General features: G+C 46.4%; 1 protein-coding gene across 1 annotated transcript in view; it reads right to left on the bottom strand.

The window, feature by feature from the left end:
• Nucleotides 1–251: 251 nt before the first annotated feature.
• Nucleotides 252–21,988, bottom strand: part of TNS3 (tensin 3) — a 392,082-nt gene continuing 370,345 nt past the window's right edge. Inside the window, exons 28-34 of the mRNA XM_056856991.1 lie at nucleotides 17,169–17,264; nucleotides 16,448–16,525; nucleotides 12,869–12,946; nucleotides 3,482–3,650; nucleotides 2,382–2,450; nucleotides 1,902–1,928; nucleotides 252–413 (exon numbers count right to left, since the gene is read on the bottom strand). Of these exons, the coding sequence (XP_056712969.1) occupies nucleotides 269–413; nucleotides 1,902–1,928; nucleotides 2,382–2,450; nucleotides 3,482–3,650; nucleotides 12,869–12,946; nucleotides 16,448–16,525; nucleotides 17,169–17,264 (662 nt within the window). The 3' untranslated portion in view covers nucleotides 252–268. The remainder of the gene's footprint in view (nucleotides 414–1,901; nucleotides 1,929–2,381; nucleotides 2,451–3,481; nucleotides 3,651–12,868; nucleotides 12,947–16,447; nucleotides 16,526–17,168; nucleotides 17,265–21,988) is intronic.

Genomic DNA, 21,988 nt, shown 5'->3' with positions numbered 1-21,988 from the left:
CCCACAAATGAAAAAACAACAACAACTGAGGACTGAAAACTGCTCCCCTTCTATTCCACAGCTGGTTCCAAAATGGGCTTCAGGACTCTCAATGGCTTTCAGCTCCCTTCTCCACCAAATGTTTAAAATGATCCGGTTATATATCAAAGAGCGGGGGGCGCTCTTGTATTGCTATGCAGACAAATGTTCTCCTCGCCTTCTAGGAAACAGCGAGGGGCGGAGACGGACCTCATCCCAGCCACTTTCCTGCAAGTTCATGAAAGAAGTTTTAGTTCTTCTTCTGGGAACCGATCATGACCTTTGATACAAAGTTTACAATGGCGCTGGCGGGCTGCTCGGGGTCATGCTCTGCAAAGAGGTGGCAGACATTGTCTGTGCCGCTGCCTTGTTTCCTCGCAACAAACCCAAAGACCCTGTGGAAAGCACAAAGTGAGAGGAGTGGGTTAGAGGACACTGACACGCCAGACTGGAGAACCTGTAACTGGATGGCTTTGGAGGCCGTAAAATATGGCCTGGGTGTTCTGGGACACTGGGGTTTCCTGGATGGCTTATCAGGGGAACCTCAATGAGAAGGCAGGATCTCCGACAGGCAATTTGGCTACTGCTCATCATAAGAACCTAAGAAAGGCCCTGCTGGATCAGACCAAGACCCATCAAGTCCAGCAGTCTGTTCACACAGTGGCCAACCAGGTGCCTCTAGGAAGCCCACAAACAAGACAACCGCGGCATTATCCTGCTGGTGTTCCACAGCCCCTAAGATAATAGGGCTGCTCCTCTGATCCTGGAGAGAATAGGGATGCATCATGATTAATCTTCACTTTGACTAGTAGCCATGGATAGCCCTATCCTCTATGAACATGTGCACTCCCCTCGTAAAGCCTTCCAAGCTGGCAGCCATCACACATCCTGGGGCAGAGAGTTCCACAATTTAACTATGTGTTGTGTGAAGAAATACTTCCTTTTATCTGTTTTGAATCTCTCACCCTCCAGCTTCAACTGATGACCCTACCATACTCGGAAAGGACTTGTCCGTACTCTTCTGGTTCCATCGACTCACTAGCTCATGCTCTCTTGGAATGTCGTTTCTACGAGGATCTTAGATTATGATGTATCTCTCCTCTTTTAACAGACAAATCTAACGCCTCTGTGTCTGATATAATGCCTTTTTTATTAAGTGACTAAGATCCCAAGGCTACACTGGCAGTGGCAAAATTTATTTCAGTCCTTATATCCCTTAAATAATAGTTAAAACTATGCTGCTCAAGATCAATGGATCAAAGAGCTTCTAAGGGATAAAGGAAGGGTGGGGGGGAATAGGATACAATTAGGCAGGTCCTCCAGAGTGGAGGATCCACAAATACAGACATATTGATTCCTTGGTGTTCGAGAGTAGCAACCTGCCAGTAAAGCAGTTGGCATAGTTTGGAACTGTAATGATGTGAAGGACGCTCCAAGATTGTAATTTGCGATGTTGGTTAAATAAGGAGTTCTAGAGTGGTCATTTTAAATTGATTTGTACCACGGTGCTGCTTTGGATTTTAAAATTAATGATTGATTGATCAGTGCATCAGCTTTAAATACCCAGTCTCTAAGCTGGAATTATAGTAACTCTTTATGGGGTTTTCAAAGCAAGAGATGTTCCGGGGTGGTCCTCCATTGACTGTCTTCATAGCGCCCCTGGACTTGCTTGGGGGTCTTCCCATCCGGGTACCCACCAGGGCCAACCCACCTTAGCTTCCGAGATCAGAAGAGATTGGGCTAGGCTTGGCTATCCAGGTGAGGGCACGGTTAGATGCAATATACACTATATAGCTTAGAACCATAATTTCCAACAATATAAAAGTGGTCATGTTACATGAGCCACACATCCATACACACAGTAAAACCCAAAATCTACTTACTTTGCGGAAGGACCATCCTTCATCCACCTGGTTGCATAAAGAGGAGACAAACAGAAGAATTGGAGAAGGGGAGGCAGGAAAGAAGAGAGAAATATTTTTATTACTTTTTTTGCCGTCTTGGGACAAAGGAGAAGAGTTGGTTTTTATATGCCGACTTTCTCTCCCACTTCAGGAAGTATCAAACTGGCTTACAATCTCCTTCCCTTACTCTCCCCACATCAGATACACTGTGAGGTAGGTAGGCTGAGAGAGCTCTAAGAGAACTGTGACTAGCCCAAAGTCACCCAGCTGGTTTCAGGTGTAGGAGTGGGGAAACAAATCCAGTTCACCAGATTAGCCTCCGCTGCTCATGTGGAGGAGTGGGGAATCAAACTTGGTTCTCCAGATCAGAGTCCACCGCTCCAAACCACTGCTCTTAACCACTACACCATGCTGGCTCTCTGTAAACATTGAATTAGAATAAGCACCCATCATCCTTACTTCCTGTCCTGTGGATCCAAAGCGCAGAAAATCACCGTGTTGACTGGATAGTGTCTTCTGAAGAAGAGCCTGGGGAAGATGAGAGAGCACACGCACACACACAAAAGTGTTGAGAAATACTAAACACCATTTATGCCTGGAGTTACTAGAGGTCTCAGGCTCCAAAGGCCTGTTGGCAGAAACTGAGCAGTAGCAGTGCAAACACTAGTGAGGGGGGAACGATATTCCTTGTGTCGGAGCCTTGGAGGGCAGATAGGTAACAACTTTTAAATGACCTTCATGTGACTCAGAAAAAGCTGATGAATTTTTTTTTGGGGGGAAGGAAGAAGGAAAAGAAGAAAGCCTCCAAGGATTGTCAGGGGAGGAGGAGGAGAACAAGATTTGGGTTTTGTTCCCTAAAAACAACTGAATATATATATAGCTAGCAGGTATATATATTGTCATCCTGCAGTTAGTATGGAGCCTTAATTGGCTAGTTTCTTTTTCTATAATTGATGTTTACAGGATAAGTGTTTAATTAATATTTTTTATATTTTCATATCTTTTTATTTATTTTTTCAGAACATAACATACCTACAGTCATAAAGATTTTTAGAAACTCATGTACATTTTTCATCTGGAACTGTGATTGTTTTGACCACTGAAAAAGGCCATTTGGCCGAAACACGTTTGGTCAAAGTCTAGTTCTGGGAGTTTATGCCGATTTGTGTTGTATATTTGCATGAACATGTTGGTTTGGTAGGCTATTGCAGGGCCTTATATACGTTACTCAGTAATCAATAACAGTTATTGATTGTAGCCTGGAATAAATATATACATATTTTGTATTGATATAACCTTTACTGTGTATAACCTTTGGCCTTGGATGTTGATTTTTTCTTGACCTTTGGGTACTTAATTCTTTAAAAAATGTGTACACTCACAAGTGTAATAAAGTGCAAAGGTCTGTGTTATCACACCACCACGCTCATTAGGAGCCATGGCCAGCTGTAGTTCCCTGATGACTATACCCTTATTACAAACAAGTTTGGTGCTGTAATGTATGGAATGGCTCCCCCCATAGACAAGGAAGTCCTGCAGATCCCACTTCCCACACTCACTTCCTCTGATTGTCCGTCAGCGTGATGCCCTGCGCAGACACTTTGAAATGGACCACAGTCGAGATGGGAGGGGGCTCTTGTACCAGCGTCAAACTCAAGGCCTTCTGCACTGCTTGGTAACCTGTGAGGGACTCCATTTCCACAGAATTCAGGTACCAAACATTGCATGCTGCTTTAGGAAACGAAAGAAAGATGGATTAGAGAGGTGTGGATGGTTTCGTACAGATTTTACTTTGATCATGACGGCAAAATCCCCCACACACCATCTGACACAATATTGGGTTGACAGTGAGCATGGAGAAGCCCATATTGGTATGCTGAGTCTTTTAGGGCTTCTTGCCTCACTTGCTTCTCCCTCTTAGAGGCTGTGGCTCAGTGGCAGAGCATGTGCTTGGCATGAAGAAGGTCCCAGGTTCAATCCCTGGCATCTCCAGTAAGGATCAGGTTACAGGTGATGTGAAAGACTCTGTCTTGAGACCCTGGAGAGCCGCTGCCAGTCAAAGTAGACAGTACTGTCTTTGATGGACCCCGGATCTGATTGAGTATAAGGCAGCTTCATGCGTTCATGTGATTAAAAATGCACATTTGATGGAGGTAAATTGGAGAGATGCAGTGGAAAACAGTTGCACTTACCTGTAACTGCTGTTCATCGAGGGACCCGGTGCAGACACACATTGGGACTGCGCCTGCGCGCAGGCCTACCACCGGAAAGATTTTAAGGTTATAGCCTACAGGGGGCGCGCCTCCCAGGACGCACGGGACGGCTTCCCGCCCTGACTGTCACGTGATATCTGGAGGCACGCTCCCCCCCTCCAGTTCCACCTGCCGCCGTTAGCTCAGAGTCATAGTACAGTAAGAGAGCCAACAGCTGGGTAGGAGGGAGGGAATGTGTGTCTGCACCAGGTCCCTCGATGAACAGCAGTTACAGGTAAGTGCAACTCTGTTTTCATCTTCGGTCCCGGTGCAGCCCCACATTGGGATCTTAGCAGGCTATTCACCTGGCCAGGTGGCGGGGTGCGATCTTACTGGAACATTGAATGTAGAACTGCCTTTCCAACTTCTGTGTCCCTTCTGGTCTGCAGGTCGATGGCATAATGCTTGACGAAGGTTTCCCCAGACGACCACGTCACTGCTCGGCAGATGTCCTGTAGGGGAACCTTCCTGAAGAAAACTGCGGAAGAACCCTGGGCTCTGGTAGAGTGAGCCCTCACGCCCAACGGACATGGAGTACCACTAACCTCATAAGCCCTTAGGATGGTCGCTACTACCCATCTTGAGATGGACTGAGATGAAGCTGCCCTGCCTTTCTTAGGGCCAAAATGACAGATAAAGAAGGACTTTGTGGATCTAACTCCCTTGGTTCTTTCTAAATAATAAAGGACTGCTCTTTTTAGATCAAATGTGTGCAGTCTCTTTTCTGCGTCGGACGAGGGTGACTGAAAGAATACGGGAAGGACTATATCCTGTGCCAAATGGAACTTTGAGATAATCTTAGGGCAAAAACTTAAACTTGGATGAAAGACCACCCGTTCATTGAAGATTCTTAGGAATAGGGAATCTATCCTCAGAGCGGCAAGCTCGCTTATCCTTCTTGTTGAGGTCACTGCTATCAGGAAGGTGACCTTCATGGACAGCAGATCCAGGCCACATGTGGCTAGAGGTTCAAATGGGGGCCCCATAAGTTGTGACAGAACCAGGGATAGGGACCATTGGGGAATCAGCATGGGCAGGGGAGGGAATAGGTTTAGGAGGTCCTTCAGGGCTCTCTTCGATAGAGGGTGTGCAAATACCGAGTACCCTTCTATTTGTCCACAGAAAGCGGAAATGGTTGCCAGGTGTACCTTGGCTGATGCTACAGACAATCCTGACTGGACTAGTGAGACTAAATAGTCTAGAATTACGGGGAGGTCACAGACAAAGGGGGAAAGGCCCCTGTCCTTGGCCCAGCGATCGAAACGGTCCCACTTCCTAGAGTAAGAGTATCTGGTTGAACGCTTTCTAGAGTGCACTAAAACCTGTAGCACCCTCTCAGAGAAAACAGACGTTATGGGGTTATGTACCAGGCCGTGAGGTGCAGCTTGTCCACCTCGTGGTGGAAGGTGTCCCCCCACCGTAGGAGGTCTGCAGCCACTGGAAATTTTATGTACTGATTGTGGGACATCCTCATAAGTTCTGCAAACCAGATCTGGTGGGGCCAGAAAGGTGCCACTAGGATGGAAGTCGTGTCCTCTGCCCTCATCTTGGCCAGAACCCTTGCAAGTAGTGGGAAGGGGGGAAAAGCGTACAAAAGGCAACCCTGCCATAGAATTTGGAACGCATCGCCTCTCGACAGTCTGTCCACCCCTGCTCTGGAGCAAAATTCTCTTGCCCTCCTGTTGCTTCTTGTTGCAAACAGGTCTACGTGGGGTACCCCCCACCTGTGGAAGATCGGGATTAGATAACGGTACTGCAAAGACCGCTCATGGTTTGACTGAACCACCCTGCTGAGGTGGTCTGCTAATAGGTTTGTCACACCAGCTATGTGAATAGCCTGCAAGGAGATGCCCAGAGACACAGCAGTGGTCCAAATTCCCAGGGCTTCCCTGCAGTGGGCGAGCGACCTTGTACCGCCATGCTTGTTTAGGTAGAAAACAGAAGCGACATTGTCCAACTGGATCATTATGTTGGTGTTCCTTAGGATATCTGAAAACGAGATAAGGGCATAACGCACAGCTCGTAGTTTGAGAAAATTAATGTGTGAGGAGGCTAGGGTAGTGTCCCATTCCCCTTGCGCAGTTCTCCCCTCACAGTGTGCTCCCCAACCTGTCAGGGAGGCATCAGTGGTCACTGTGTGATCCGCCCTCCAGTAGCCGAACTGGACACCCTTCATAAGGTTGTCCCTGCGGTTCCACCAGTCTAGGGTCTTTAGAATAGGTCTGGGGATGGACATGCAACGATGTTGGCTGTTCGCTAGAGGGTTAAAACTACGAATGAACCAATTCTGGAGGTCCCTCATGTGTAGCCTGGCTTGGGGTATGACTGCTGTTGTCGAGACCATATGGCCCAGCAGCCCCTGGATCAGGACAGCTGGTTGACGGTGGGAAGACTGGAAAGAGGCAATTAAGGACCTGATGCTGTATACCCTCTCGGGGGGAAGGAATGCCTTACCCTTTACCGAGTCAATGGTGGCTCCCATAAATTGAACGCACTGGGATGGTGTCAATTTTGATTTCTTCCAATTTATGACCAAACCCAGGGAGGAGCAGGTAGTGACAACGAGTTGTACCTGTGGAAGTAGCAACTGTCTCGAAGGGGCTGTAATGAGCCAACCATCGAGGTAGGGAAAAATAGAACATCCCTTGGTTCTCAGGTGGGCTATGACCACTGCCATACACTTAGTAAAAACTCGGGGGGCTGTGGCTAACCCGAAGGGGAGTACAATGTATTGATATGTCTTGCTTCTGAAACGAAACCTCAGGTACTTGTGGTGATCGGGGTGTATTGCGATATGGAAATACGCATCTTTGAGGTCTACCACACAGAACCAGGTGTGAGGTGAGAGTAGCTCCATCACCATGGGAAGAGAGATCATTCTAAATTTTGAAACAAACAGATGTTTATTCAAATCTCTCAGGTCAATGATGGGGCGACAGCCCCCATCCTTTTTCTTTACAATGAAAATTCTAGAATAAAAACCATAACAAGGTAAATCTCATGTAACTAACTGAACTGCCCCCTTGGCAAGAAGCTGTTGGAGGGGTTCAGAGAACTGTGGGAAGGGGTTATCCCTTGCTGTGGAGGGGTGGGAGCAAACCGGCAAACATTTAAACTCTAGGAAGTATCCTTGCTGGATAATCTTCATAACCCATGAGTCGGAACATATCTCCCTCCACTGAGGGGCAAACTGGCTTAATCGCTCTCCCAACGGGAGAGGTTCAGTGGAAGGGAGCTGGAACAGTCAGAACTTCTGTTGTGGCTGGTGATGCTTCTGTTGGGTGGGGGCTAGTCTGGGTCTATTCGGACCTCTGCGTCTGCCCTGTTGGTGCTGGAACTGAGGCTGGTATCTGTTCTGAGGATACTGTGGCTGGTATTGCCTGTTGTATCGAGGGGCCCTGAAGAATGTAGAGAAGGGCTGGTGGCATTGCTGGAATCTCTCCCTGGGCGCTTGAGCCCCTGGGGCGACCCCCAGGGATTTGGCCGTCTGGCGGTCTTTCTTTACGTTGGTTAGAAACTCTGTAGTGCCTTCAGCGAACAGTGTCGGGCCCTCGAAGGGAAGGTCTTTCACCTGCGCCCTAGTTTCTATGGGCAAGGCTGTGGAGTGTAGCCACGCATGTCTCCTGATCACGATGGCTGATGCCATGATTCTGGCAGCTGTTTCAGCAGCGTTCTTGCCAGCTGAGATCTCCTGCTTGGAGAGTTTGACGCCTTCTGATTGTATCAGGTTTATGGCTGATCTCGCCTCATTCGGCAGGAGGTGGATGTGGGGTGAGACCTTTTGTGGTACCCCCCATAATGGTCTGGTAGTTTGCCATGCAGAATCCTAACGAGTATGAGGAGTATACTTTCCTGCCCAAGCAGTTGATGCATCTGCTTTCCTTATCAGTGGGAGTGGAGTGCTGCCCTTGACGCTATTTCGCTTGCATCTCTCCCGCGACGATTGATGACAGGGGGAGATGAGATTGGAGATAATCAGGTTCCTGAATTCTTACTCTATATAGGTTCTCTAGTATCTTTGTAGAGGCTGGAGTGGAGGCTGGTTTCTTCCAGACAGATGCTGCTATATAAAAAGTCCCTCCAGAACTGGGAAGGCCACAAAGGCAGAGGAATCGTTGTACAGTTTGCCTAAGATCTTGTCTCTAGGCTTGTTATTACCAGTAGATATATCTATATCTAGAGCCTGCGCCATGTGGGTCATTTGTTCTGCATGGAGGCGGAAGTCATCACCCTGTGTAGCAATGCTGGTGCTTTCCATCCCATCATCCGGGGAAAATTCAGACCAGACTTCAGAGTCCTCCAAAGAGAGGGACAGAGGGGCCTCAGAGTCTGAATCATCTTGAATCGGGACCTGAGTGTAGGGAGGTCGCAAGCCTGTGACTTGGAGAGAGGTAGAAGGCAACAACTTATTTGGTAAGCCCATCTGTCTAAACCGGCAAAAATCCACCCAATCTTGGATCAGGTCCGGTGGGAAGAGGGAGGCTGCTGGTTGCATTGGCTGTCTCCAATTCGTGGTGCTTGGCTCATGGAGGGGAGCCCTTGCACCCTCCATCATGGCATCGGACTCCAGGTCTGAGGGAGATCGAAGTGGTGACTGAGAGCACCAGGATGGGGTTCTGGGCAGGGCTAAGAGAGTCCCTGGGATCGTAGTGGGGAAAGGCTCCTCGGAACAGGGTTGGTAAAACTGTTCCGGAGTGCTTGCAGGCCTTGTGTCTCTCAGTTTCTCACAGTGCTTACTCTTTCTCTTATGCTTCTTAGGCATCGTGAGAGGGTGTGGCCTCCGAACGGACCGGAACTGTCGGAACGGTAGCAGTCAGGTCCGATCCTAATTGGGCCAGTGCGGTGGGAACCGATCCCGGTTCTGATGGGCCTGGGGTGGCTCTGCCCTGTTCAGCTCCGGGGGAGTGCCCTTTGTTTGAAGCGGGGGCAGTTGGAGGAGCGGGGGAAGCCTTCCGCTGCCGCTCCCCTCGTCTGGGGCTCAGAGCCCTTTCCCAGAGTGCGGCGGTTAATCTCGCCTCTCTATCTGATCTTGCCTTGGAAGTAAACTTCATGCGTATGTTGCATGAAGAGACCTTATGCCCTTCTTCCAGACATAATAAGCATAAGTCATGGTCATCGGATTGGGTCATTTTAGTACCACACGAGGTACAGTTCTTGAATGGGGTTTTGGGCAACATGATCTCACCAACGGAGAAGAACACGGTGGGACTAGGCCAGACAATCCTGCCTCAGTCCGTACTCACGTAGAATCTACACAGTAAGGCTTGGAGTTAAACTAGTTGTGTCTTATTGCGGCGGAGGCAAAAAGGAACTGGAGGGGGGGAGCGCGCCTCCAGATATCACGTGACGGTCTGGGCGGGAAGCCGTCCCGTGCGTCCTGGGAGGCGCGCCCCCTGTAGGCTATAAGCTAAAAATCTTTTCGGTGGTAGGCCTGCGCGCAGGCGCAGTCCCAATGTGTGTCTGCACCGGGACCGAAGATGAAATCCTACTTTCCAGCATTTTCCAAAGACGAATTTCCATAAGCACCCAATTTTATCATGAATTTGAAAACATGGGCAAAACACACGGAAATGCAGGGGGAGAGCGAGGCAACCTCTGATGGTCGGAAACGGCATGCATAATCAAAACAAAGACCTGAAGTCGTCGGGGGGTGATCGCGAGGGAAACAGCCATGCATAAAAGGCCAAAGTAATTTTTAAAAATTTTGTTTTATACCTTGTTGACAAAAAAATTGTTCATTCACAAATTGCCTTGTGATCTGTGGCATACACAACTTCCTAAAAACTAGGTGGAGCACTTAAAGACCCAGTATTTCTATCAATTTATCTAAGTTCCAGATGTGTTCCACAGCTGTCCCAATCTTCATCTCTTCTCTTCCATAACTCTCCCACTGGGTCCAACTACAAGCAACCATAGATGGAGGTTACAAAATATGTATGCTAATGTAGCCTTCCTCAACCCTCTCCTATGTTTTCCTACAGCATCAAACATCCATGGTTATTTTGAAAGATCAAAACAGAATGCCTAAATCACAGGGCTTGCCAGATGTTTTGGGTGGCAGTCAGCGCATTCTCGGAAATACATCAAAACATCAATCAGAATGCACATAAGAGAAGAATTTTAAGGAGGTTGCTAATTCTCCTTTATATCTCTCTCAACAGAAACTGGGACCAAACTGACTTTGAGAAATGCCTTCTCCCCCCCAAGGATAAAATTTTGTTTTCCATTTCCTACAGCTTCATACTCGGTGCATTCCTAAACTTTAATGAGATCAATTGCCTGCTGCTGATTCACAGTTCCTCCCACGGTTATTTTCATTTTTTGTAAGTTACAATAAATAAACTGAGGGTGCTGAAAATGAAATGAAATAGGCGTATGGGGTAAAAAGTGACAAAATTGCATTTTCTTAATATTCTTACATTTTTCTCTCTGGAGTCTTTGCTGCTGCCAAAGCACAGAGTTTTGTTCCCCTAGCATCATGCTCAACAAAGCTTTCCATGGTTCTTTTATTTCCGTGGCTTTCTTTGGGGTCTATTCCTTCAAAAAACCTAGATTTGTACAGTACATCTTTGTCCTGTCTAGAGGCCTGCAATCCATGTGCTAAACAAACGGAGGAGGCACACAAAGTTCCTTCAGTGGCTGTGAGAGACCATCTGCTTTTATGTTCTACACGGGAGGAGTTTGAAAACTGTTCTGACTAATAACCTGAAGACAGTGACATTTGCATATTCAGGCAGCCCATTCCTAAAGGATGCCTTGGAGGGGGGGGGAGGTTTTAAAAATAGAAAAATAAAGAAAAAGTGGGGAAAGGCCCCATTGAAAAAAGGCCTGCCGCTGCTCAAGGGGGTGTTCCCGGGCTGAAAGGGCTGTGGAAGCTTCCTAAAGGCAGCTCCACCCCCGGGAACACCCGCCCCCGACCCCCCCCCCCACACACACACACTGGCACAGCCATTCTCTTCCAGGATTTGGTTCCCAGAGTGGCTGCGCTGATGGCGGGGGCCGGCAGAGCTCCATGGCTCACGGACACCGGCATGTTTGCCCCCATACTGGAATGGGCGCCACTTTATCCCGTGATAAAGTGGCACCTATGCCGGCACGGAGTCACACCGGCTCCTAAGGAGATTCGCCCCCCCTCAGGAATGCAACCTTAGTGTTGACATGTTGAACACGTTGGGGCAGAAAAACAGGACCAAAGAGGTCTGAGGATCAATGCATAGGTTACGACTGCTGTGAGGGACAAGCTTTCAGTTGTCCCAGGTGGAAACTTCCATCACAAGGTCAGCCCTCTATGTACTGCGGCTCACCACGTTGACTCTGGAAACCGCCTGAACTGTTAGGATGAACAGTCACTGCAATTCACCATGTGGCAAAAGCCATCCCTGAGGTAATAACAGCTTTTGCCCTCCACCCTGGTTTTTGGTGTTACGTCCGCTCATATGTTGTTGTTTTTTTAATTGAACTACATGTGTTCAGTCCCATCAAGTCGCTTCCGACTCATGGCGACTCTATGAATCGACGTCCTCCAAAATGTCCTATCTTTAACAGCCTTGCTCAGGTCTTGCAAATTGAGAGCTGTGGCTTCCTTTATAGAGTCAATCCATCTCTTGTTGGGTCTTCCTCTTGTCCTGCTGCCTTCCACTTTTCCTAGCATGACTGTCTTTTCTAGTGACTCTTGTGTCCAAAGTATGACCCCCTCAGTTTAGTCATTTTAGCTTCTAGGATCAGTTCTGGCTTGATTTGATCTAGAACCCACAGATTTGTTTTTTGGGCGGTCCAGGGTATCTGTAATACTCTCCTCAAAAACCACATTTCAAAGGAATCTACTTTCTTCCTATCAGCTTCCTTCATTGAACTACTTAATATTTACTTTATTTTAGATGTTTTGAATATTGAAATGTTTTAATGTTTGCTGTCTTGGAGGGCCCTATTTGGGTAGAAAGGTGGCACTGAAATGTTTTAAATAAATAAATGAACTTTACAGATGGCACGTCCACCAGCATTAAGTGGACCCTCAAGCATTCCAATTCAGTTCTACTTTGCATGTGGAAGAAAAGTAGTGATACCTAACCCTTGAGGATCAAGGGCTTTGAACAGAAAAGGTTACACTTGAGCAAATAATCTTTCTGGCTTCAAAGGCTTGTTGTTTATGACAGTAATTTCCCCTGCAGCAATTCATTCATGGTAAGAGAATTACTTCCCCTGAAAGGTAAAGGGATTCAGATTGACAAAACCAAGCCAATATACAAATCTGTTACTTAGCCAGAACAAACACATTCTCCTCCCCCCACCCCATTCTTCCTGTTATGGTCACCAATAGAGGGCGGAATTGCACCCTAAGTTTGCCAAAAACAGAAAGGGGGGGGGACACCATTCCCATGAGATTGGCAATGGATAAAAAACACTGAAACGTTTGATCCCTTAAAATTAATCTTTGAACGTCACGATGGCATGTTTGTCTATTTTTTTCTGGATTGCATAAATGATATTCCTAATTTTGAATTTGGAACTTTTAATGTTTCTTCTTTCAAATCATCAAGGAAATTACGTCCTGCTCTCTGCAACAGCTCTTCACTTAAGTGCCACTGCACATTAAAGAACTGGGGCTGGCCGTCTGGGGCTTTGGGTTTGTTTCAGCCACCTGATTTCACAGCACATTTTCCAGCCTCCATGTTCATGCCCCAGGAACTTACGGACCTGCCCCCTGCTTCAGAAGCTCAGCGGCCGAGTTCGCGGCGGTCTGCGGGGAGGTTTCAGACATCTCCTCTAGAGGATCTGCAAAGAGAAGTGGCCCACAAACATTTTCATGACGAGCTGGACTGTGAGGTTCTGCGTCTGCTTCATTACACAGCATTGGAGAGTCTCGGGTCGTTTATGCCTGGGAGTTTTACCTGAGGTTCGCTGCTGGCTGGACCCACACTTCCCAGTTGGGAATCTCTGCACCAGCAGCCTCCAAGCTCAAATCAATTCCCCGCCCATTTAAATGCTGCTTTGTAATTGGCTTACTTCGTAGTGCTCACTGTGAGAGAAAATCCCCCCCAACAAAACCCAACTGCCGCATAAAAAAGCACTTTAAGAACAAAAAACTGGAGCAATCTGAAAGAAAGGGGGGGAGAAATCCAAGCCTCGGTTTAAAAAAACCTTTCTTTTGCTCAGAAAGAGCTCCGATAAAGCAGGAAGCATTTGAATCCCCGCCTCTTTACACGCTGCTTTGTGACTGGCTGTGAGAGAAAGCCAGCCTTTGTTTCCCCTGCTTTGCCTTCTGCGTGGAGATTTCACCCGGGCTGAGCTCAGGGGAGAGGGAAGAGTCAAGTTAACAGAGGAACGGGAAGTCCCGGGATTTGTGAGGGCTGGCAGTGAGGTAATCTCTAATGGACGAAAAACTCGTGCAGAACTCCAAGGAACAACCGAGTCAGACAGGGGCGCACGTCAGTCCAAGTATCCATGCATGAGTGACCTCTGTGAGGTGCAAGTGGGGTTAGGCAGCAATTCCCTAGTTCCCTGCCCAGACTGGGGGGGGGGCATGCCAGTACTGCCACACAGCTTTACAGCAGCACCCCCCCCCAATGGCCTCTTTTTCAAGAGAGGTTTGGGAACATAATAAAAGCCCAGCTGGATCAGACCAAGGACCATCAAGTCCAGCAGTCTGTTCACACAGTGTCCAACCAGGTGCCACTAGGAAGCCCACAAACAAGACGACTGCAGCAGCACCATCCTGCTTGTGTTCCACAACACCTAATATATTCGGCATACTCCTCTAATCCTGGAGAGAAATGGTAAGCATCATGACTAGTATCCAATTTAACTAGTAGCCATGGATATCCCTGTCCTCCATGAACATGTCCACTCCCCTCTTAAAGCCTTCCAAGTTGGCAGCCATCATCACATCCTGGGGCAGGGAGTTCCACAATTTAACTACGCTGTGTTGGCTGTATCTAGGGTTCCCACTGACAGTAAAAGAGATTCCTGGAGATTTGTGGGTGGTGCTGTGGAGGGTGGAATTTAGGGAGGGATGTGATGCCAGAGAGTCCACCCTCCAAACCTCGCATTTCCTCCAGGGGAACTGAATTCTATAGCCTGGAGATCAGTTGTAATTTTGTGAGATCTCCTAGCCCCACCTGGAGGCTGGTAACTCGAGGTGCATCGAGCCTTCACGCTGTACAAAACACCACTTACACAGCTCCTAGTACTAAAGTATGAAAATTAAAACCGGTGCTCAGTTTTCCATATTTGGTCTGGGTTGCTCTTTTGCTATTTGACTCAGAAGGGGGGGGGGACATATACCACTTCAAGAGATGACACACGATAAAGGAATAACAACCTATTATTTTAATATGTGCCATTTCAGTTCACATGCACAGTCAAACAAATTCAAATGTTTGCATGACAAATATTGCCAGGAAGATGTTTGAACGCTAAGGCTGATGTCAACCCAGTAGGGATGGCTGCTGTGAAAAAGACAAATTCCATGCTGGCCATAGTTAGATGAGGAATAGAGAATAAAACTGCTGCTATCATACTGCCTTTGTACAAATCTATGGTGAGACCACACTTGGAATACTGTGTACAGTTCTGGTCACCACACCTAAAAAAGGATATTGCAGAGCTTAAGAAAGTGCAAAAAAGAGCAACCAAAATGATCAGGAAAATAGAGCAACAGCCCTAGCAGTTAAAATTCTTAGGGCTGTTTAACTTGGAAAGAAGGCGGTTAAGGGGAGACACGATAGAGGTCTATAAAATTATGCATGGTTTGGAGAGTGTGGACAGGGAGAAGCTTTTCTTCTCTCGTAATACTAGAACGCAGGGCCATCTGCTGAAGCTGGAGGGTGAGAGATTCAAAACAGGTCAAAGGAAGTATTTCTTTACACAACAAATAGTTAAATTGTGGAACTCCCTGCCCCAGGATGTGATGATGGATGCCAACTTGGAAGGATTTAAGAGGGGAGTGGACATGTTCATGGAGGAGAAGGGTATTCACAGCTACTAGTCAAAATAGATACTAGTCATGATGCATACCTATTCTCTCCAGGATCAGAGGACAATGCCTATTATATTAGGTGCTTTAAAACACAGGCAGGATAATGCTGTGGCTGTCTTGTTTGTGGGTTTCCTAGAGGCACCTGGTTGGCCACTGTGTGAACAGACTGCTGGATGGGCCTTGGTCTGGTCCAGCATGGCCTTTCTTATGTTCTTATGATGACATCTGAAGGGAAGCCACAGTGAGGCCTTCCAGCTTCAAAATTTGCATGACAGATGTATGCTTTGTCAAAGCAAAAGCAGGATTGCCTCTCCTTCTATGCTTCAGGCAAACTACCCATAATTCCTTTAAAACCCTTACTTTATGTACATTTATCTGTTTATATGCTAATCGTCGAAGGCTTTCATGGTCAGAGTTCATTGGGTCTTGTAGGTTATCCGGGCTGTGTAACCGTGGTTTTGGTATTTTCTTTCCTGACGTTTCGCCAGCAGCTGTGGCAGGCATCTTCAGAGGAGTAACACTGACCTTCAGTTACTCCTCTGAAGATGCCTGCCACAGCTGCTGGCGAAACGTCAGGAAAGAAAATTCCAAGACCACGGTTACACAGCCCGGATAACCTACAAGAACCAATATATGATATGTTAAGAGAAAGAGAGAGAGAGACGGGGAGAGAGAGAGAGAGAGAGACAGGGAGAGAGAGAGAGACGGGGGGGGGGAGAGAGAGAGAGAGAGAGAGAGAGAGAGAAAACACATTCTAAAACAGACACAAAACTTTTCTGGAGATGTGTTGGTGACATCATGGCACTGGCCAATCAGTGCTAGTCACAACTGGATTTTGCTATAAACTTTCAGACCCTTTTTTCTCCCCAAGTCTTGACCAAAGAAAAGAAAAGGTACTTTTGGATTGAATGTTAAAAACACACCCTGCAAACTTGTCCTTGAGCTCTACTGCGTGACCTTTGTCTTACCATCTTTACTTTCAATTTGAAGTTCTTATATTTGTAGGTTAAAGTAAACGTGACGTTCTGTGAACACAGTGATCTTTTCTAAATGCACACAGTTGACGTCAACTCTCTGGCACTCGATCGTATGCCTAAGATTATAACCACATCTCTTCTGCAACGATTTGATCATTTGGTACCAGAATGAAGAACTTGAGTCATAATCCCCATTGCACTCCAGAATGGATGCTGATTCACAGACTGCGACACAAAGATGCTGCTGTGTAAGAGTGACATTACGAAAGGGGAGCTGGACCAGTTTTACAGGGGGTTTCCGTCTCATTTTAATAAGAATACCTCGGTCTGGGATGAGCAGCTTGCAGGGCAGGGCCAGAGGAGTGATGGAGTGCTGATACACCAAAGCAGTCAAGCTCCCTGCAGTCAAAAGAAGACAACACACCAAGTTAGATTTTGTGTAGCGCAGGAAGATGGCTCCCCAGTTACGTACAAATTCCTTATACATGTAAACGGAGTAGCCATGTTCGAAAGAAAGGAGTCCTGTGGCACCTTAAACACTTAACAGATTTATCAAATCGTAAGCGTTTCATGGGCTAGAGCCCACTACATCCAATGCATGAAGTGAAACCTTCAGTAGCAAAATATACAGCAAGGAGAAAGAAAAAAATAGTGTTGGCATTCCACAGGTTTTTAACCCACTCTTCATAACCCTTCAGGGGTGGTCTACCTCTAGGTGGCCCAGATGTTAAGAGGTTAGTCAGACAGTGATTGAGAATAGGCTTCCTCTGTGCTGCCTCATTTGTGCAAGACCTCCCCTGCCCTCCCTGGGATATTTGCTGTCATTCATATGGTGTCAAAGGAGTTGGATTTGTGGGCGAAGAAGTGTGTGAGAATGACTCTGCTGCAACCTCACTTGTAATGTTCAGCATGTGGTTTATGGATTTTATTGCAGTTGGTTTTATTCCACATTTGCATGCCTCCCTGGAAGCCACCAAAGTCAAAAGGCAGGCTGCAAATGCTTTTGGTAAAATAACAACATACCACCATGTATGGCCCTTACCAAAATAGGGCTCGTTGGGGCATCCTTTTAACCTCACTCCTTTATGGGTGCACTCAATCAGGAAATGCCGGACAAGCTCATTGGACAGATCTCCAACTGCAAAATAAAACAGGAACAAAAAAGAAATCACAACAGATGAATGACTGCGATGGGACGGAGTCAGAAATGTGAAGGGCCCTAGGTGGATTTGCCTACCCCCAGCATTCAAGAATAGGGCTTTATTATCATGTGCAGAGAAGGAGAAATTTTGGAAGGGGGAAGGAGAATGGGTATATTTTATCGATGTCTGAAGCCACAGATAAATTATTGTATCTACAACTTCCAGAATGCGTACCTATGCCTTTTAGGATGACCACACAAGTAGCTACTCTGGTCCATTGCATAAATAATTTTAGAGGAGCAGAGAAGGAGCAGCTTTAGACCCAAGCTTGTTCTGCAGCGTTGCAAGGTTTCCTGACCACACTTGATGAAACAGCTCAAGAGCCAGCGTGGTGCAACAGTTAGGGTGCCAGACTAGGATGTGGGAGGCCCAGGTTCAAATCCCCACTCTACTATAGGAGCTTGCTGGGTGATTTTGGGCCATTCACACACACATAGCCTAACCTCCCTCACAGGGTTGTTGTGAGGATAAAATGGAGAAGGGGAGAATGTTGTAAGCCACTTTGGGTCCCCCACTGAGGAGAAAAATGGGGCATAAATGAAGTAAATCTAAATCTTGAGCCAGTCCTGCTGGGGATATGGTAACAGGCAGAAGAGCTTGTTCTCCCATATCTGCTGAAGGTGGGTTGCCAGTTCAGGGTTGGGAAATTCCTGGAGTTTTTTTTTGGGGGGGTGGATCCAGGTGAAGGTGGGGGGTTTGGGGAGGAGAGGGACCTCAGCAGGGTATAATGCCATAGAGGCCACCCCCCAAAGCAGCCATTTTCTCCAGGGGTACAGATCTCTTAAGTGTATGGATGTGTCACTGGCCACCAAGATCAAGTTAATTCATGCTTTCATATTCCCTGTTACTAGGTATGGGTGTGAAAGCTGGACAATGAAGAAAGCTGATAGGAAGAAAGTAGATTCCTTTGAAATGTGGTGTTGGAGGAGAGTGTTACGGATACCGTGGACAGCTAAAAAAACAAATCAGTGGATTATAGATCAAATCAAGCCTGAACTGATCCTAGAAGCTAAAATGACTAAACTGAGGCTGTCATACTTTGGACACATTATGAGAAGAGTCACTGAGAAAGACAATCATGTTGGGAAAAGTTGAAGGCAGCTTGAAAAGAGGAAGACCTAACATGAGATGGATTGACTCTATAAAGGAAGCCACAGGTCTCAATTTGCAAGACCTGAGCAAGACTGTTAAAGATAGGATGTTTTGGAGGTCATTGATTCATAGGGTCACCATGAGTTGGAAACGACTTAATGGCACTTAACACACACATACACAGAGATCTCTGTAGTCTGGAGATCAGTTGTAATTCTGAGTCATCTCCAGGCCCCACCTGGAGGTTGGAAACCCCAGTTGAGGGACACATAAAACAATATGGAATCTGCATTGTTGGCATCAAAGCTGGCTACTGGTGGCAACAACCAAAGAAGAGTAAAGGGTGAAAGGGAAGGGACAACAACATCTGAATACCTGACATACTAAATGCAAGGAATACTGTAAGAGAAGAGGAAGACGGCCAATTTGTACCAAACTGAAACAACTTCCTAGAACTCTAGTAAAGCATGTGGATTTGGAACATCATGACATCTCCACCAGTGGGAGGTGTAAAGATGATGGGAGTCAGGAAATCCATGAAATGCTGAGTTAAGTTACACGACCTGCACACTGTAAGAGCCAAAAAGGTAAGGAAATGTAGGATGGTGCAATTAATGACTTTGGAAACCCACTGAAAAATTAGGGGATGAAAGGAACAGGGGGAATCTATAATTGGGGTCCACAAACTGAACATCTGACTGTTACTTTGCTATTGCTTATTCACAAAATTATAACTGTGTAGATTTTAATAAAATAAAACAATCAACCACTTATCTTGCAGTAAGAATGACTGAGACTTTGCAGTGAATGCTTTCTCGATACCTCAGACAAAACTGAAGAAACGTCTGTCTGGTCCCTTTTTTAGTTTTTCCTTCAATTGGTTTAATAAGCTACATAACCTAGCAAAGTTTTTTACTGCTTGGCTGCTATAATTCTTTGCTGGATGATTTCTAAGTAATGCCTTAAAATAGTCTCTTGAGGCCCATCCTTCCATCTTACGAGGCCTTGCTTCATGAGCTTCCAACTTCAGAAGCACAATGAGTATACCTATAACAGGGCCTTTTCAGTAGAGGCAACCCGGCTAGGACTGTCCTGCACTTTCCCTGTTGGTATTCAGTAGGCTACTGAAAATTTTTACGTTTCATCAAGATTTTAGGCTTGGCTAAATAGATTATTCAACGGACACTAAGGACTATGGCACCTGATGACTGGGTTGGCTTCTTGGCACGACACTTGATTTTGTTTAAGGTTATGAGTTGCCTTTTGGGCCTTAGAGAATGGTAAGGCAGAGTTTAAGTCAGGGGGGTCAAACATAAGGCCCGCGGGCAGGATCCAGACCCTCGAGAGCTTTTATCTGGCCCGCGAGCCAGCCCCCTCCTCTCGATCTGGGCTGGTGAGGCATGACCCGGCCCGACTAAGTGACATTTATGTCCTATCGCCCCCCCCCCCCAAAAAAAAAATTGAGTTCGACACCCCTGGTTTAAGTAGTTTAATACAATTTTCTCCTAATGGATTCCATATTTCCTCAAGACAAAGCCAGAAATCGTGTGCAGCAGCAACCTGACATATTCCTGGTTCTTAAAGAAAGCATTAGCAAGGTTCCCCTAGTGAGGCATCACTGAAACCAGGCTTGTAAACAGACAATTCCATGCAGGCTTTTTGTCAGGCCTTTGCTGTTAGCAGGAGTAAAGGCTCTTGACATGAGTAGGCCAGTTTCTGGCTACACGTCAAGTCCTTGGTTCTCATGCCTGTAAACTCTGTGTACAGTTTCGCTCATCCTGTTTTCATAGAATCATAGAGTTGGAAGGGACCACCAGGGCCATCAAGTCCAACCCCCTGCACAATACAGGAAATTCACAACTACCTCCCCCCCACACCTAGTGACCAGAAGATGGCCAAGATGCCCTCCCTCTCATCATCTGCCTAAGGTCACAGAATCAGCATTGCTGACGGCCATCTAACCTCTGCTTAAAAACCTCCAGGGAAGGAGAGCTTACCACCTGCCGAAGAAGCCTGTTCCACCAAGGAACTGCTCTAACTGTTAGAAAATTCTTCCTAATGTCTAGACAGAAACTCTTTTGATTTAATTTCAACCCGTTGGTTCTGGTCCGACCTTCTTGGGCAACAGAAAACAACTCGGCACCATCCTCAATATGACAGCCCCGCAAGTACTTGAACATGGTTATCATATCCCTTCTCAGCCTTCTCCTCTTCAGGCTAAACATACCCAGCTCCTTCAACCTTTCCTCATAGGACTTGGTCTCCAGACCCCTCACCATCATTGTTGCCCTCCTCTGGACACGTTCCAGCTCGTCTACATCTTTTTAAAATTGTGATGCCCAAAACTGAACACAGTACTCTAGTTGAGATCTAACCAGAGCGGAGTAAAATGATACTATCACTTGGCGTGATCTGGACACTATACTTCTGTTGATGCAGCCGAAGACTGCATTTGCCATTTTAGCTACATCACACTGCTGACTCATGTTCAGTGTTTGGTCTACTAAGACCCCAAGATCCTTTTCACACACACTGCTGCTCAAACAAGTCTCCCCCATTCTATAATTATGCATTTGATTTTTCCTACCTAAATGCAGAACTCTGCATTTGTCTTTTTTGAAGTGCATTTTATTAGTTCTAGCCCACTTCTCCAGCCTGTCAAGATCATCCTGCATCTTGGCTCTGTCTTCTACCATATTTGCTACCCCTCCCAATTTAGTATCATCTGCAAGTTTAATAAGCATCCCCTCTATTCCTTTATCTAAATCATTTATAAAGATGTTGAACAACACAGGGCCCAGCACAGATCCCTGAGGAACTCCACTAGTCACTTCTCTCCAAGTGGATGAGGAACCATTAACTAGCACTCTTTGGGTACGATCTGTTAACCAGTTGCAGATCCATCCACCTAACAATAATAGGATCTAAACCACATTTTCCCAATTTGTCAACTAGAATACTATGTGGAACCTTATCAAAAGCCTTACTGAAATCTAGATAAACTATGTCTACAGCATTCCCTGATCCAGCAAGGTAGTAACTTTCTCAAAAAAAGAGATAAGATTAGTCTGACATGACTTGTTCTTGAGAAACCCGTGCTGGCTCTTAGTGATCAGATCCATTCTTTCTAAATGCTCAAGGACTGACTGATGATTTGTTCGAACACTTTTCCTGGTATAGAAGTCAAGCTGATGGGTCGGTAGTTACCCGGATCCTCCTTTTTCCCCTTCTTGAAGATGGGGACAACATTTGCCCGCCTCCAATCTTCTGGCACCTCCCTGTTTGCCAAGACTTTTCAAAAATAATAGACAGAGGTTCAGAAATTAAATCTGCAAGTTATTTGAGTACCCTTGGGTGCAATTAATCTGGCCCAGAGGATTTTGTTTCATTTAAAGAAACCAGGTATTTGTGCACTACCCCAATGCCAATTCTAGGCTGCAAATCCCTTCCCTCATCATATGTTCTGTTTATGCCATGTTGAGCACCACTTCCCTCACGAGAAAAGACTGAGGAAAAGTAGGAATTGAGGAGTTCTGCCCTCTCTTCATCTCCTAACCCCAATTTCACT

The sequence above is a fragment of the Euleptes europaea genome, chromosome 11 (assembly GCF_029931775.1).
Source record: "Euleptes europaea isolate rEulEur1 chromosome 11, rEulEur1.hap1, whole genome shotgun sequence".
NCBI classification, from domain to species: Eukaryota; Metazoa; Chordata; class Lepidosauria; order Squamata; family Sphaerodactylidae; genus Euleptes; species Euleptes europaea.
The sequence above is the reverse complement of the archived record's forward strand: the minus strand, read 5'-3'. Positions and strand labels throughout refer to the sequence as shown.